At 41.5% G+C, this 17,456-nt stretch overlaps 1 protein-coding gene across 3 annotated transcripts in view; it reads right to left on the reverse strand.

The window, feature by feature from the left end:
- Positions 1-17,456, reverse strand: part of ANO2 (anoctamin 2) — a 2,341,832-nt gene that overhangs the window by 64,224 nt on the left and 2,260,152 nt on the right. For all 3 annotated transcript variants that reach the window (XR_011281759.1, XM_069628333.1, XM_069628334.1), the window contains 2 exons: positions 7,891-8,043; positions 7,721-7,773 (listed from right to left, as the gene is read on the reverse strand). Coding sequence is in view for 2 of the 3 variants with exons in the window: in XM_069628333.1 (XP_069484434.1) it covers positions 7,721-7,773; positions 7,891-8,043 (206 nt within the window). In the remaining variant the exon portion in view is untranslated. The remainder of the gene's footprint in view (positions 1-7,720; positions 7,774-7,890; positions 8,044-17,456) is intronic.

The raw sequence follows: 17,456 nt of genomic DNA on the forward strand, positions 1-17,456 counted from the left end.
CGACCTACAATACCTTTGACAGAGTGGTCCTGCACCACTTGAGTGCTCAATCAAAGGTCTCTGTAAGGTAACCAGCTAAGAAGTGATAAAAGTAAATAAAGTTGGTCCGAGCCCGGCAGAGGGAAATCAATTGCAAGCGAATGAATACATGTGAATTGAAGTAGTCTTGCGTCATGCCAAGTCGAATCCCACACACAGTCGAAAGTCTTCGATTTTGATAAAGTAAAAACAAGTTTGTAAATATATATGGATTTTGTTCCAAGCCCGTCAGAGGGAGATCAATTGAAAGTTTTGTGTTAAAGTGGGTCTGAGCTCAGCTGAGGGGGACCCGGGGTGAATCAAAAATCACCCAAGAAGTTGTACGTGAGAATCCTGAGGAAAAGGAACTTTTGAATGTTTGTCGCATCAGGCCCTCTGAAGTAAGCGACTTTTAATGGCAGAGACTTTGACATAGAAGGCCTTGATACTGAGATTATAACTGCATACTCGTGCTAGAGAAGCCAGAGACTGTGCTAAGCTCGAGTGTGCTGCCTTGTCCCGTGCTTCAAATGTGGGCAAGGGAGTCCAATGGCCTGAATATCCTTACATATCATTTCTTGAACACTTCTCTTTTGATTAATATTGTTTCCAACAATATTTGTATTTAGAAGTAAGGATTGGCAATAGGTTTATTAGTATAGGCCTCTTTTTTATTTTTGACAAGACACCACTAGGACTGTGTTATTCTTATTTGATGGTTGTAGCTTGCTCCCATCTTTAGATTTAGCTTTATAATTGAAATGTAATAAACAACCTTGAACTGTGAACACTTGTGTCTGCCTTTTAAAAAGTACTTAGGTGTGTTAATGAAAAGCAGAGATAACAAAGCCTTGAATTTGAATATGAACCTGCAAGGATACTAGAAATAGACCCAAGCTAAAAATTGGAGGATGGTATAATGAGAGCACAGGAAACACTATTCAAAAAAGACTACCTAATGCTAGGAAATAGAAGATGAAGGAGAGAAGAAGGAGAGGGGATAACATAAGTTATCAAACAGAATGTTGTGGACTCCTTTACAGATGAACATGTAAAAGAAAATGGCACAAGGAAAAAGAAGAAACTCTATAGTCAATTAAACATGGGTCGGTGCAAAGGGGATCGTATACAATGAAAGTAAGTGATTGAACATCAGAAATAAAGATGGGCAGAACAGGAACTTAGAGAAAGGTTAAAAAGCTTAGAGCCGGTATTCAGGCAATAATCAGAAATGCAAAGTGCAATGGCAAAAATCATGAAACTTTAATTAGAATATATTACATACAATAGATGTTAAGGAAGTCTCTTCAAAACCACAGACTAGATATTTTGGAAAAAGATGTCTATTTGAGTTAGAAAGATGATGAAAGAAAACTGTTGAAAATCTTGAAAGAATAAGTCTACATATGATAAAAGTTGTGAGTCAGTGCAATAGCTGGATTAAGTGAACTAGATGCAAAGATATTCTCACTGTAGTCACAGTAGAGACCAATATCAATATCATAGAAATGTGCACTGGATGTTCTGGAGGAGGCTTTACAACTAACAGATAAAGACATTGATTGGCATGCTTAATATAGAGAGCATACTGTGACACAGTGTGACTACCATCTAATAGAGAAAAGGCAAAGGATGTTAATCAGTCACTCAAATAATAGCACCAAACAAACACATTAAGAAATGCTAAATCTGGATTAGCAAGAGACATATGAGACTGAGTGAAAGAGCAAGATTTCTGCCTCCATGCCAATGCCTGGAAAGACACCCTATCATTTTAGTTTAGCCAGCATGGTGAGCTACTTGAAGAGAGTAAAGGGTGAAAGTGGCAGGTAATCCATCCAACATTAGAGCTATGCCTGATATGCCTGATGTGGTATATCACTTAAATGAGGATGTAAGGACTATACCATCAGATCAATACACACTTCCGAATGCTCATGGCCAAGTACAGACTCCCACGACATAGCTACTTTCTTTGGAAAAGGTTACATGACAAGAATTTCAGGGGTTTGCTTACACCTAGAGCCAATGGGTTTTGTGGTTCAAGATCTAACTTCCCACTAAGGACCTTGCCCAAACCTATCAGATCAGTATTAGCAAGCATACAATTTGATGCAAGGAATATGATCAGGCAGGGGAACCCACAAATGTAGATAGAACTCAGGGAGCTATGTTCTAGATTTGTCAATGGTTCCCACAGAGATGGTGAAGGGGAAGGACTTTTAGATGACCTAAAAATCGCAACTAGGCCCTGTACCCCTTCATTGGACAACAAACTCACAGCTAGGGTGTCAAGTAGGAGTGATGCTAAATCTAGAAAATATTAGAACCCCAAACAAAGTAGGAGGCCCAACCGGCCATTTAGAGGTAGTCAAATGGTTATTGTCCTTGGAAAAGGCATATATATGGCCCAGAAAATAACACAGGGAGTGTGGGAGTTGCAGGTGAAGAGTGACCGGAGCACTGGAGGATGGAGTGTGAGAGAAAGAGAAATGCCAGAGGGATGTGAGCATTTGTAGAAGCAGAGAAAGCCAAGAAGAAGCAGCAGATATGATATTGTAAACTGAAGCTGCAAGAAGCTTGGGGACCTTAGTTGATATACCCTGATGGAATTGTGAAGGCCATATAAAAGGCAAAGACTTTGTGGATCATGCTAACCAAGGTTGTAAAGCTTGCCATGTTGAAGTGGTATTGAAATCCTAAAGGACTGGGTGAGAGGTACCATACCTTTTATAGTTCAGACAGGATGAGAAGTGCATGTTATCCCTATAGTTAAGACAGGCTGAAAAAGACACCATATACCTTGTATTTCAAATGGCATGAGAAGAGCATGGCATCCATTATAAATTAGATAGTTTCAAAAGTGTCAGAAGTTCACCAAACTCTGTACAGTGACCTGGGTCACTATAGATCCAGACCAGCAAGTGTGACAGACACTTACAACCTTCTGGTGTGGATTACCATAATGGGTTGGATGTTATCCTGTAAAGAGGACTTGAGGCAAAAAAAAGCATCCCAGTACTATATATGTATGACTTGATCTTTGGCAAAGAAGCAGGTAGTTGCTCTATATTCCTAAATCTGAATTGTGATTGCAGAAAACTATTGTATCCCAAAAACTATTGCAGAGTTTTCAAAAGGAAAATATTTAGAAATGTAATATAAATACGATGAGGATAGAAAAGAAATGTTCAAGCAGGAAAAGAGTACGTCTCTGAAGCTAACCTTTGGAATTACCATAAGCACCAATACACCTTTAATGCCAATGAGAGTTGATTGCTGCATCACCCCTAATAAGAAAGGTCTGTTAGCAAATGCATGACTCATGCAAGTTGTTCTTTAGTGGGATCACATTATTAAGATTGTGAATAGCCAAACCACCATACACAGTCAAAACAGGTTAATACAATGTGGAGAGGGTATTTGGAATATATGTGATGGAAGAAATTATATCAGAGCAAACAAAATACAAATTTGGAAAGAAGTGAGCTATTGATTGAAAAGGGTACGATAGAAAATGGGATTTTTTTTTCTTGGATTTGTAGACCTTTGTAATGGCAGTCCAGCTCATGAGAGATTTAAAAGCTAATTTAGAATTCCTTGGGGAAATTCATATCACCACAATTGACATAACATGTTCTTGGGGCAGACAGTGGTTTAAATCTATTGGGAACACATCTCTCGAAATGTACAATGTGGAGCAATTATATTGGACCAGAACAGCTTATGAATATCAGTTAAACATAAGAAGGTTGGCCATAGTCAATGATGGCCAGTTTTTTAAACTAGAGTTCAAGATCAGGTTCTGTCAACAACAGCCTTCTATGGCTACTATCTGTCGAGAGCCTCACACATCCCAAACATTCAGCATAATTACTAGCTATTTGAACAACTCCAGTTTACATTCACTGTAATGAAATGCGTTTTATGCAGATTACCTGAAGAAAATGTGGTTGATTTGACTCTTGAGGACAGGACTTAAATACCTGTGAGACATATATAACTGAATCATGCATCATAATCTAACTCTTTAACTCCACTCTTCCAATACATTTTTGTGAATTTTTAATGTGTCGGTTTTTTGCTGACATTGAAACCATCCAATCTCTTATCACTTTCAATCCTGATTTCTGTGCCGGATAACACATCTCAGACCTGATTAGCTCAGCAGTTGTCCCATAATGATAACTTTCAGATTAGCACTACACCAAAATGCCTGCAACAGTGAAGGGTTCATGTACTAATACATGCCACTTTTACAATGTCCTCTTTGCATCCACTGGAGGCCATCTCCTGGTCCATTCACAGCTATGGCTTTGTTGCTCCAATTTTAAATATCTCCAATATCTTCTTTACTTCTCTTTTTGTTCACTCATTTTCAATGCACATGTATTGCCCAACTCCATTGTAACTATCTTGCAAAACTGCAAGGCACAGCTCATGCAAGCATTCTTAAAAGGTATTTGCACAGCAAATATAAATCACAAAAGCGGATCAGGATTAAGTAGCAGATTGTTCACTTGACATGTCTAGTGCCGAGACACATTTGGGTGGGCATGGTTGAGTAATCAATAAATATAGCATGCTCCTTTCTTACATGAAATCTAGGTAGCTCGCCCGGAACTTCAGATCTCTCTCAACATTGGCAAATAACCATACAGCATTTTAATTTTTAATCAGGCCAATGGTAAAGGTCTGTGCAATGCTCCAGAGGAATGTTTTGGCACCACCTAATTAAACCGTGGACATTTTAGAAACGTGTCTACACCATCTTCCACATTCTGAAGTGCCATGTGTTTGATGTAATGGTGGTCCTCATTAGGTTTAAACTCTTTGCCTACATTCTGTACTCATGTGGTGATAAGTCATCTCTATTGGATCTTTTTTATGAGGAATCACGCCAAAGCCAAAAATCTCTGATCATAGCTAGAAATGGTACAGAATTATCTAAATTTGGTCTTTGGCCACAGATAACTTTGTTGTGGGATGAGAAGTGTAGCCCAGCTGGTTGTTCTCTTGTGGGATGAGACGTGTAGCCCAGCTGGTTGTTCTCTTGTGGGATGAGAAGTGTAGCCCAGCTGGTTATTCTCATCTCACATGGTTGGCCATTGCCACCAGCTAGGAGGTAGAAACAATACGCCACTCAACCAATCCCAGGCCAGCCAGAAGGAAGGGGGGCAGAGGGGCATGTTGTTGGCAACCTGCTTGAAGAGAAGCAATTGATGGCTACTCTGCTCCCATGCTAGAAGTCCTGAGATGATCACAGGAACGGTCCAACCTTTAAATTGAATATTCGGGTTAGTATTTGTAGGATTAATAAGGATACCATCACCAGGCATCTGTTACTTCTCTTAACTCCCATCACCAGGAATTCCACTGGACTTTACAATAACCATAACATCTATGCCAGAATTTAATCCAATATGTGCCTTCAATTAGCTGTGTCTTACAATGCTCCACAGTACTTAACGTGATTGCCCTCTGCATCCTGTAGCAGCACTTTTGAGATGATTCTGGGAGAATCTAAAGGGTCCAGCTGGATGAGAGGTGCAAAGTCTGAGCTGAACATTCCACATAACTGGCCAAACCTCTATCCCAAACAGCCCTTTAAAATGTATGCACTCTGCATAACATCTGTGCATAGTAACCACCTGTCGCATAACCATACACATTACAACTGTTCACTGGATTCCTTAACAATCTAGAATATCTTTTAATTTGCTTGACCTTGCACACAAAGCTCTATATGGAATTGCCCCCACTTTATCTTAAAACATCTAAAATGGTATGCACCTAGACGCCCATTACGATCTTCCTACAGGTATCTGATGTTTGCGCCTAGCGTACGCAAATCCAGAGAATTTGGCAGATCAAGTACAGTCAAAGCAATTAAATTTTGGAACCAATTACCACTTGATCTGCGAAAAATTGGAGCTGTTTTGAAGTTTCGAAAACACATTCAAACTTTCTTATTGAAAAAACTAAACATTTTAACAGTTAATTACCTCTCCTGCACATAAGTATGATGCCAGCCCCGGGCCTGAGTTGTGAGTGGCATACATCTGGGTCTACCTTTTCCAGTAAGCAGCACACCAGGGCCCATACACGGCACTGGATCAATGTTAAATGCTACCTGGGATGGCATACTTGTAGGGCGAACCTGCTTGGGCATTGCACACTTGCTTGAGGGTAATTCAAGTGAGGCTACCTGCTGGGTTCAGTGCGAGGAGGAGTACTGGAGATGATGAAATCTCGATTTTCTGCAGGCCACCATGTGTAGGATTCACAGGGCACTATACTGAGCGTGTTTGAGTTGCTTCGAATTAGACCCAGGACAGAAAGTTCACTGGCACGCGTAGGGCGGGGCAAGCCTCTTGTCGCTGTTTCCCTCTGACGGAAAGATGTTCACTTTCTTCCTTCTTTGTGTTCTCCCTCAATACTCTGTTGACACTGGCATGCAGTATCCTTCACCTCTTATTTCTAAAGGGCACAAAGGCAAGGCCTGGTTTTAGGCCTTAAAGCCTCTTAACAGACCCCAGTGGCGGCAGTCCATCCCCTCAAGTCTCTCTATATTTTGTCATCCTCCTTAGCCATTGCTAGGCGGCTCCCATTGTGTTTGGTGGCATTTGGATGACCAGGATATTATTCAGAATTCTGGGATTTCCATGAGCCCCCTTTTACGGGGTAACCCAGGCCCAGCCATTTCAGAGCATAGACACACCATCTACTACTGCAAATAACTTGGTAGCGCATTACAATTGTTTTCTCATATCTATTGCAATAACACAAACAAGAACGCGCCAAATATATACACGAGTGCCTTTTGTTGGTTACTTAAATAAAGCTTACATAGTATTAAGTGCATGCATAACTATGCACCGGGTTGGTGCTGATTCGTAACCCCTGTACATGTTGTGATTTGTGTGACCAAGGGTTACAGAAGCGTTTGTGTATTGTGTTGAAGGGCAGACGGAAGTGCTCTGTCTGTTCTCTAACTCCTAGTGCACACCGAGTTATGAAAACAATAAGGCGCGTTCCTGATAGAACGGACAGAAGGGAAGAGGACACTTCCAAGACTTAAAGTAACATTGTATTAAAATGAGCCGCATTAATGCATCATCTACTAATGATGTTAGTTCGCTTTATAAACTCTGATCTTTTGACACACTGTGGGCCTGATTCACAGAATCCTTTTATAATGGTGCAGTCCTATTGAAAAAAAAAGTTGTGAATCAGGCCATGTGTCTGGAAGTACTGTGCATTGCTGAAGGGAACCCGAAGGGCGACGCAGCTATTGGGAAGCAGATCGTCTCATGTAGGGTTCAGGTCCTGTTCAACATAATTCTTCAGCAGGGCTCTGACTGGAAGGATGAGCAGCAACTTCCTTCAATTTATTTTTACAGCAGTCTGGAAAATAATATATTAAACGCTTCTAATCTGAGCCCGTGCAGACATGCAATTAAGATAAGGTATTACTCCAGTGCCCACCATTAATTGTATAAATTGCCTGAGTACTGTATACCCATAAAAGGACCACCTCGGTGATAAATTGCGACAGAAGGGAGGCTACGAGAAGGAACTCATTAACTGTGGCCAGCCGTTCAGAGGGATATTTTCAACAAGAGGTGCTTTGCCCCGTTCACTCACATTGTGATTTCTCGCAAATCAATACTTTCAAAGAAACACTTAGTACAATACTCACATTAATCATGACTGAAAATTTGCCGATACCGCTCAGAATGTTGTACCAAATTCCTGTAAAAGGGAAGTAATTGGACAATGCTTTGAAATGAACTTAGATTTCTGGTAACACAAATAGATACAGCAAAAGGAGAGCTTTGCGGATGGGGCGATGTCTGGCTCTCTACGTACCTATGTCTTTCGCTCTGACGGCATCCGGCCTCCTCAGTTCGGCCACAAACTTTTTTGCATCAAGCCGCACCTCGATGATATTGTTGAGGAGTGCAAACACGGGGGCGAGAGGAAAAGAGGCGACAAATAACGTGACAAATCCGAACTGAATAACTGCAAGAGAGAAAAAAAAACATAGGTTTTGTCAGCAGTGCCCTCTTTTCTAAAATGAGTATTCAAAAGAGCAACACTATCAGTAACTGGCCTGATTATCTGGTATTTGAACTGTTTCCTTGTGTGTGTTTGTGTTTGTGTGTAGAACCACAGTGTGCATCTTGCAGCCCTCTAGTTGCTTTTGATATGGCTCCCATGATCCCTCAACGTTTACTATACTGACATGTGCTGATGATGGGAGTTGTAGTCCGAGACATCAGGAGAGCCAAAGTTTGTAGGACCCCAGGTGTGGAGCAATTCAGCTGTGCACGCTCCCAGAGAGCATTAGCTACAGCTCTTCTCCTCCATATTCCCCCTCTTTCTCTTCTTGCTCTTAGTATATTCTTCCTTGTCTCACCTTGCATGTGTTTTCCAAAGTTGGCCTACAATAATTCATCTACACCCTCAAGCTTATAGTTAATAAGATAACAAAGCTGTGTCGGTTCCCTTCCACAGATTGCCCAGAGAGCCTCTAAAGGATGATGCTATACTAGATGTGGTTCAACCGGTGTTAGAACTTAGACTTTTCTCCCTTATATCACAGCTGTTAGCAGGGTGGAGCTTGTCCACAATTATTAAGAACAGACATCAGGTAAAAGGGAAATATCTGTTGGAAAATAAATCATTAAATGATACATGCAGAATTATCAGCAATGCAAACTTAAAACAATGGCACACATTTGAAATAGAAATATGATTGAAGATTAAAAAACACATTCCTATGTTTAACGTAAAGGGTGCAGTGTGGCAGATTTGTTAGAACATTGGCTTTTTATTTTTTTAATTTTATTGTTCATTTATAACGCGCTTAATACCAGTCAGTGGTTTCTAAGCGCAGGATCGGGATTTGAACAGGTGCTGTGCTGCATTGTCTTGCTTCCAAGACCAACAGGTTGCGCCTGAGCTATCCTTCCTCCCCCTGTAGTTCAAGCATGTGAAGTCTCTCCTGTCTCAAATTGATATTCATCCCAATGTTGATTAAACAATTTATCCATTGTGCTTTTTATGTATTTCGAAACCTATAGAAGAGATTACCACAAATGCTTTCTGATGCTGAACTCATTTAGTCCAACACAATGATAGAAAGATGGTATAGGAAATAAAATCAGATTGACATGCAGATTATTAAAACGTAACTAAAATTAGAATTCCCTTCAGGAATACAGCCATTTTATGTGTATAAAAGCATTGCAAGTTGTGATGGGTTGGAATTCTGAGATCCACTGGTGGCCAGGAATAAATAGTTCCTCAAGCATGCATCTCTCCATGGAAGTTGCCTTCCTTGCAGGAGATTATGCCTTCCTCTTCTGATGTTAAGACTTAGTTATGGTACCACGTAGGCTTGGGTCCAACTAGGCAGCATCCCGCAAAACATAGAAAGGAGATAGTGAGTGAGAGGTGGAGAAAGAGTGTGAAGACATGACTACTGCTTTGCAGGAATACAGGGATGACTAAACCAAGAGGGTTCTCAATCTTAAAGATGAAACTGGCACATGAACATTGTACCTCCTTCACCTCTTAAGGATACTCAAAAATCAATAGTACTGTGAAACAAAATGAAAGAATGTCCAATCAAGGTTCTATAAAAAAAATAGGAATCTCCTAATGAAAACAAACTACTAAATACAGCAATAACCCACACGTGTAATGTACAACGGAATGTCTCCATCAGCCACCACATCAAATGAGATTTTGCTTTAAATTCATTTTCAATCAAACTGCCACCAGGACTAGGGAAGGTGTCAATCTGGAAAAATGAATACCCTTCATTTGAATGATAGACGTAACTTGATGGCCGTGGGCCAACCGTCTTATGCACCGAATTGGAGAACTATGAACTGCTATGCTTGACCGACGAGCGGCCATTTTAAATGTAGTAAGAATCGCCATTTTGCTTGTTAACCATTGCTCATTGCTTTCTGTATAAAAACTACTTTGCAGCTTGCAATTCCTGCGGATTCTGCTTACTCTGCTCAACTGTTAACATTGTTGTCTGAATATGAAAGGACAAGGTCGCGGGACTGAAGAGTTTGCTGAAACTCCTCATGAGTAGTACAGAGAGGAATGCCCATGCTCCCTCTCTGTAGCCTTGGGAGGAAGCTGCAGGGCATTTAATCACTTCACAGCTGCCAGCCAGTTTCGTACGATGGTAGAATATGTTAGAATAATACAGTTAAAGGCTTGAATTATGCTTCTCTTACGGCCCCCCTTCGCAAAACCCTTTAGAACGTGTCGGCTCCCAGGACACGAATAGTACCTCATAGATAGCAAAGCTTGGAATGTGGCTCTTCCCCCGTGTACAGATTGCTTCCAAGAACAGAACCACTATGTTCTAAAAGATGCCTCCGCACTTTCTAAATTGCACATTGTTACTAGAATAGACATCGAAAGCATTATAATCGTCATACTCGTCGGATATGTCCATCGTCATCCCGAGTTCAAAGGAACTTAATACAGAGGGGTGTTGAACATGACTTTGCTGATTGTATGATATGCATTTTGTATATATGTAACTGATGTACGTAATTCGCTCTCTTGCGTCCCTCGAGGTCTAGGAAACTCACGTCGCGGGGCGTGAGATCAGAATTGGCCAAATGATACTATCTTTTGCTTGCAATAAACCCTAGCATTGGGAATTTGAACCTCGTGTCTGGCGCATCTTTTCGTGTATGGTCATTGCCTTGTTTCCGTAGCACGAGGGACCCCTAGGGGCCCCTTTCAAAGGTACAGTTAAATACAATTGAAAACTGCTTGTTTACATTTAAAAGGATTTCCATTTTCTGGTCCAAAACAGGCCATTGCAAACTCTAGAATACTTGTGGTTCTATACTTTGGAGGAAACCTTCCTAAAGTAGTCATACATGCTCCCCCAAATGTGTAGAAGGCAAAGCCTCTTGTGGCATATTCAGCCACCAAAATCATGTTCACACATTTTTGTGAACAAACTGGCGAAAGCATTTTTGAAAGTGACACCCCAGTGCTGCTGGAGTTTAACCTAGCTTTAGCAGATTATTCGTCAGTGAAAATAATAATAATAATGTGCATTTATATAGCGTTATGTACCCTCAGACATTTCAGCCCTGCTTATTATTTTCTACGGTGTGTGGTGATAATGTATTGACCTCTGAGGGATGAGGCAGTTGCTGGCATTTCAGTAAACAGGATTCATTGAAGAGAACATGTGTGCGCCAAACCTTTGAGCATACAGCAGATATGAAAGTGAAGCCTGATTAGCAGAGATCACTTGAGGCAGAATTACTTGCATCACTTTGTATAGTCTTGCAGAATATTTATTTATTTTAGTTATTTGAATTTGTAAAGCGCCCACTGCCCCAGGGCATCGTGGTGCTGTTAGGAAGGCGTACTTGGTTACATAAGTGCATTTGAGGTAGACAAAAATATTGCTTCATACATGATTACAAAGTGCAAGACATATATTACATGGTTAAGTGAGCAGACTAAATAGTGCAAGCACATATTGCAAGGCATACATACAGTTTACATGGTCAAATACAGTGAGCACAGCAGGAAGCCTGGCCTTTCTTAATAAGGCGGCAGCTACAAGCAGTTGCGTGGACGTGGATAGAGAACATATACGAGGTGTCACCCACATGTTGCATGGCGGCAGCGGCTCAGTGTATGTGCAGTCTTAGTAAATGGGTAGGTGTGTGGTGCCAGGCATAATAGTACAAAGGAGGCATGCAGAGCATGGATGCCTATATGTGGGTGTTTACTGTGTGTGTGTGAGAAAGAGAGAGAGAGAGAGAGAGACAGAGAGAGAGAGAGAGAGAGAGAGAGAGACAGAGAGAGAGATATGAGTGATGAAAGCCAAAAGAGATCTCTGGCCAGATATGACTCTGTTATGAGGGTAAGCAGCAAGGAAAACAACATGGGCATGGATGGTGGTGCTTGAAGGGCTATTGAAATGAAGTTGGGAGGGGGTGGCTGCAGTGGGAACATGTAGGTTGTACTTCTCGTACTGGTAATAGGCACCTGGGTGAGGAGGTTGGGAAATCTGGGCAAAGGGCAGCAGTGGTGGTTCTTAAAGAGAAGTTGGATCATGCTGGGCTTTGGTGGTGGGGTGATAGGAGAGCAGGGCACCCATATTAGTGCTGAGAAGAAGTTGGTGAAAACAACAGGGTGGTGGTTGATATAACTGGGTCTCGTTAAAAGAGCCTGAGACACTGGCAGAAGTAGCTTTGGTATCATTGGTATTGTAAAATTACATTTTCCAAGGCAATTTGGCATTGTGCGTATTCATCGTGAAATAAAACCTTGGTTAAGAGAGTTAAGGTGATCAGATTTAACACAACAAAACTCCAGAAATGCAGCAATCGCATTTCGAGCAAGTTCACCTTAACTATGTCCCCCTGTTGTGCAGCGTATGACCACAATGTTGACATCACTGGTGAAATCAATAATTACATAATACATGACATCACTGATGACATCACTAGGTACATCATGCATGCCACTGATATCACTGGTTTGATTAATTACATTTTGAAATATGACAACTCTGTTTTTTAACCTAACATATGTACATATGTCATACTTACACAGTACATGCACTTTTGCCATGGCCACTTAACAAGTTGTACCAATAGGTTTTATTGGGGCCCATCAGCCATGATCAATGCTCTCAGCCTTTGACCATGGTCTCTGTGTATGTTGTATTAATAGGTTTCTTTGGGGCACACTGGCCATAGAGATCCATTACCCCCTGCCTTAAAGATATAATTCATGCTGGTGTAAAATAACGTTTTTTCACTTTATCCCCATTCCCATGGGATTCCCCCAATAACCCCCGATAATGGCAACATACTACACATACAACTGAATTGAACTACCTATGCCTGTGGAATTTCCCTGGTATTTCCCCCGATAATGCTCGAAAATCTAATGCTCTTCCCTGTCCTCACAGGCACTCACCAAGTGTCCCCCTCCTCTTTCCATGGTCCCCCCACGTCCCTCAATTGCTTTTTTCCTCCCTGGCCATCTCCTGCCCATTACCCCCTATCACTGTTTGGTTTGTGTGATGCATCTTCTTCGTCGAGGTGGACTTGCTTGAAAAGCGAGTGATGATTGTTAGGGTTTTGTTGCTTTAGATCTGATTACTTTAACTGTCTCTTAACAAATGATTTTCAATGAATTTCAAGGCTTTTGCTATACTTTAGTTTCCTCAGGGCCCACTAGCCACGGCCTTTGGCCGTGGCCACTGTACATGTTGTCCAATAGTTTTCTTTTTGACACACTAGCCATGGCCTTCAGCCATGAGCAGTGGCCATGGCCGAACATGTTGCATCGTTTCTTGAGGTCTCACTAGCTATGGCCTTCGGCCATGGCCTTTGTGCGTGTTGCAACTTTATCTTTCTTTTGGGCCTACTAGCCATGGCCACTGACCATGTAAAACCATTAATTTGTTACCAAACACCCATTGTCCCTGCCCAGTAGATGCAGACACTGCAGATGTTAAACCTTTTTTTTTCTTAACTCCTTATTCCTGCAATAATTTCACAGTAACAATTTCCAATAATGAAATTCCTGCAGCGGAGAAGCGTTTTGCCGATTCCTGCTATAAGGGGAAACATTTCAGAGAATTAACATGTCCTACACATTCTCACAGGCCCTCAACATGTGGTCCCCTTCTTTTGTTCAGGTCCCCTCACTCCACTCATTTCATTTTTCCCTCCTTAACCATCTCCCATTATCCCCTATCAATCATCGCTTCAAGTTTTTTTCTGGGCGCGTCTTTCCGCCATTGCCACTGTAATCTCGTGAGATGAGTATGGATGACTCCAAAAGTACTGTCCTACGGAGAACCGATACAAACATACTAGCTATCTGAAGTCAGAGAGTCAATCTGCCATAAAAGCGTATGAAGGACTCTCCTCAATGTCAGTCCTGCCCCAGCGGAGCACTGCGCTGGGAAGCAAAGCCGCAAAGATAAGACACGCTGCAGACCCAAATGCCTGGAAGAGGAAGGCAGAGACGAGTCAAGACTTACCTGAGTTTAATACTAATAAGTTAATAGATATACTTCAACAGGATGTCTGAAAATGGGAACGAGTAACCTTAAGTGTCTGGGCAAAAGTAAATGTTATCAAGATGTTGCTTCTTCCCAAAGCATTATATGTTATTCAATCTCTTCCACTGAACTACCCCAAGTACATGCTTAAGTGTATTGACAACGTTTTTCAGAGATTCCTCTGGGGTGTTGGGAAAAGACCAAAAATTCCAAAGCGTATCATGGTTAAGAATGTACGAGATGGTGGATTTGGTTATCCAATATTAGAAAACTAATGGAAAGGCTTCTTGTTGAAATAGTCTCACAATTATTTTATGGATATTAATGATCCTGAACCATTGTGGATGGTAATATAGGGGAGATGTTTTCACCATGTTACCTGGAAAGATTGTACTCAATTGGTAAAATGCCTAGATTTCCAGCTAGTTTGCCGACTATTGGTGCCACCAAAACTCTGCTTGAATCATGGATCAAAGCCTGTAATCAGGTTCTTTATATGCACTATGGAGCATCTATCTGACACAACCCTGGTTTACATATAGATTATAAAATGTTAATATGGCAAAGCTGAGTTAATAGGGGTATTATGAAGATTGGAGATGTATTGCAGGATGATAAAATGAAGCCATTTGCAGACCTTGTTCAAAAGTATGGGTTAAACAAAAGAGAGCTCAGGAGATATAAGAACTTAGAGGTTCTGATGACAGAGAGACAGAAGATGCTGAACTATCCGATGGCAAATAGGCCCAAGGCCTGTGACCTGTTTGACACGCCACCACGTATGGTGCTGACCGACACGCCACCACGTATGGTTTATGTTCATGGTATGTTTGATTGCGTTTCTGCACTATCTTTTTGTGTTGCGTTTATGCTGTTTGTTCAGTTATATTAATAGACACAGAGTGTATTGTATTTGGTGGTGCTGGGGTAACTTATTTGCAATGGATATAATTGATTGTATATCCTATTGGGGCTATAGTTTGTATATTTTTTAAGACTTCATTTACATGGACTCAAAGGTAATTGTTTTTGTCATATTTCTTAAAATCTAAATAAAGTGTAAAAAAAAGACCTGTCAGCTGGTGAACCTGGCAGGAGGCTGACATCCAAGTGGTCCAGGCGAGACCCAAGGTGCAGGGAGAAACCAGCGTGGCGGAGCTGCCGAAAGATGAGAGAAGACTGCGAGAGCCCAGGGTAAGACGGAGAAGCTTACGTGTGTTGCGGAGGACCAGAACCCTTGTGGACCAAGTTGAAAGATACACAGACAGGGTCCACAAAGGCTCTGGGAGACCCCAGAGGCTGTTATTGGGAGCAAGTGCAGAACCATCTTTGTTGTCCCATGGGTACCAAACAGAGAGACCAATCGAGGACACATTGGGTGAAAGAACACCCCAAAGAGACCCACATAGAGGCCTGGAAAAATAGTGTAACTGGGCATAAGCAAGAGACATTACAATGCTGAGAGTGGGTTGTGAGAACCAAATAGTTAGAAACTCAGAGAGTTGTACATACGAGATAATGCCTGGCAGGCTAGTGAACGGGGCTTAAGTAAGAGACATTACAGAACTGAGAAGGGGGTCTGGGGCACACATAACAAAAAGAGAAGAGCAGGCGAAGAGAAAGATATCCTTTGTCATAAATCAAGAGAAGAACATGGGAAGAGAAAGAGATAATTTGGCACAAGTTATGAAAAGAAAAGTGGATGCAGGATATATTCTTTGGTAGACAGTTAGACGATATTGATGCTATTGAATTGGACGTTCTACATCACATCACTGAACCCACACATAACAAAGGTAGGACATTAGATTAGATTGGTTGGCCAACCTCAATTGCAACATAAATATCCTTTCCAACACACCTTGTGCCTGGTCGGACCATCACCTTATCTCATTCACCATAAAGGAAGGCAATCAGCTCAATCATCTGAATCTCTCTCCACCCATATGTACTAGGAACAATCGCAACATGACAGTTGAGAAACTACTACCACTGTTACAGCCGAACATCAACACCGCTACTACACACACGGACACCACAGTCTTAGTTGACTTATACAACCACACCTTAATTACTGCCATTAATACAATAGCACCATTAAAATTGCGCAAGCCAAACCCTGCGCACATCTAAACTCCTGGATCACTCTGCACCTTAGATGATTATGCAGACTCAAAAGAAATGCAGAAGCTATCTGGAAGAGTCACCCATCAGCCCTCAATAAAGACAAACTTCTAATAGCATCCCTCAACTACAAAGAGGCTATTCTCGACTCCAAAAAAGACACTTACTGCGACGACAATATAATTCAAGCCAAATCCAGAGAACTTTTTAATATACTTAGAGAGTGAGAATCCCCTGCCTCACCGCCAGATACCTGTACTAAAGATATCACCTGGTGCACCAATATCCAGAAAGTATTATTGGATAAAATAACGTAAAAATGTAGTCTCTCCTCTGTCACATCTCAACCAACCCCACCAGCTCCATAACTGAATACCCACAAACTATTTAACTTCTCTCCTCTCTCTGTTTAAGAGGTTGAGGACATAATCACCAGAATAAAGCCTTCAAATTGTCAGGGAGACATCTGCCCTGCTCCTATCATCAAAGAGGGAGCCAAGGAACTGGCTCCATTCATCACCTCCCTAATCAACACTTTATTTGAAACAAGCATAGTCCCTAACAAATTAAAAGATGCTTGGGTGCTTCCCTTACTAAAAAGCCAATTCTAGACCCAAGCATCCCCACTAATTACAGACCAATCACTACGGTACCTTTTCTACTGAAACTTCTGGACCGGGCACCATACCTGCAGATTCAACACCATCTAGACATAAATAACCTTCTTGGTCCCAGACATGGTACGAAAACAGCTCTGATTGACTTCAAGACACAAATTGAAGACCTAAAAGACAAAGGTAAACTTGCCCTGCTCCTTTCATTAAACTTGTCGGCTGCATTCGACTTAGTAAATAACAAAATCCTGTGTAATCATCTAACTCAGCAGCACATTTCTCTGACAAAACCAATGCTTGGATCCAGTCATTCCCTAACAACAGGTCAATAAGGGTCTTTGCACCGACAGCCTCTGCCGAGCCAGCACCAGTCACCTGCAGAGTCCCCCAAGGATCCTGCGTGTCTCCAACTCTATATAATGTGTTCATAAAGCCTCTGTTCGGTGACCTTGACTATTTGTGTGTCAACTACACAAATTATGCTGATGACACCCAAATACTCATCCCTATCACCGGAGACTTTGCAACTGATGCTAAAGATCTCAATGATATTTACCTTATCCTACAAGCCTGGATGGCTAAGCATGGACCCTGTTTAAACAATGATA

The sequence above is a fragment of the Ambystoma mexicanum genome, chromosome 12 (genome assembly GCF_040938575.1).
Source record: "Ambystoma mexicanum isolate Mex_15411 chromosome 12, UKY_AmexF1_1, whole genome shotgun sequence".
Lineage (NCBI taxonomy): Eukaryota > Metazoa > Chordata > Amphibia > Caudata > Ambystomatidae > Ambystoma > Ambystoma mexicanum.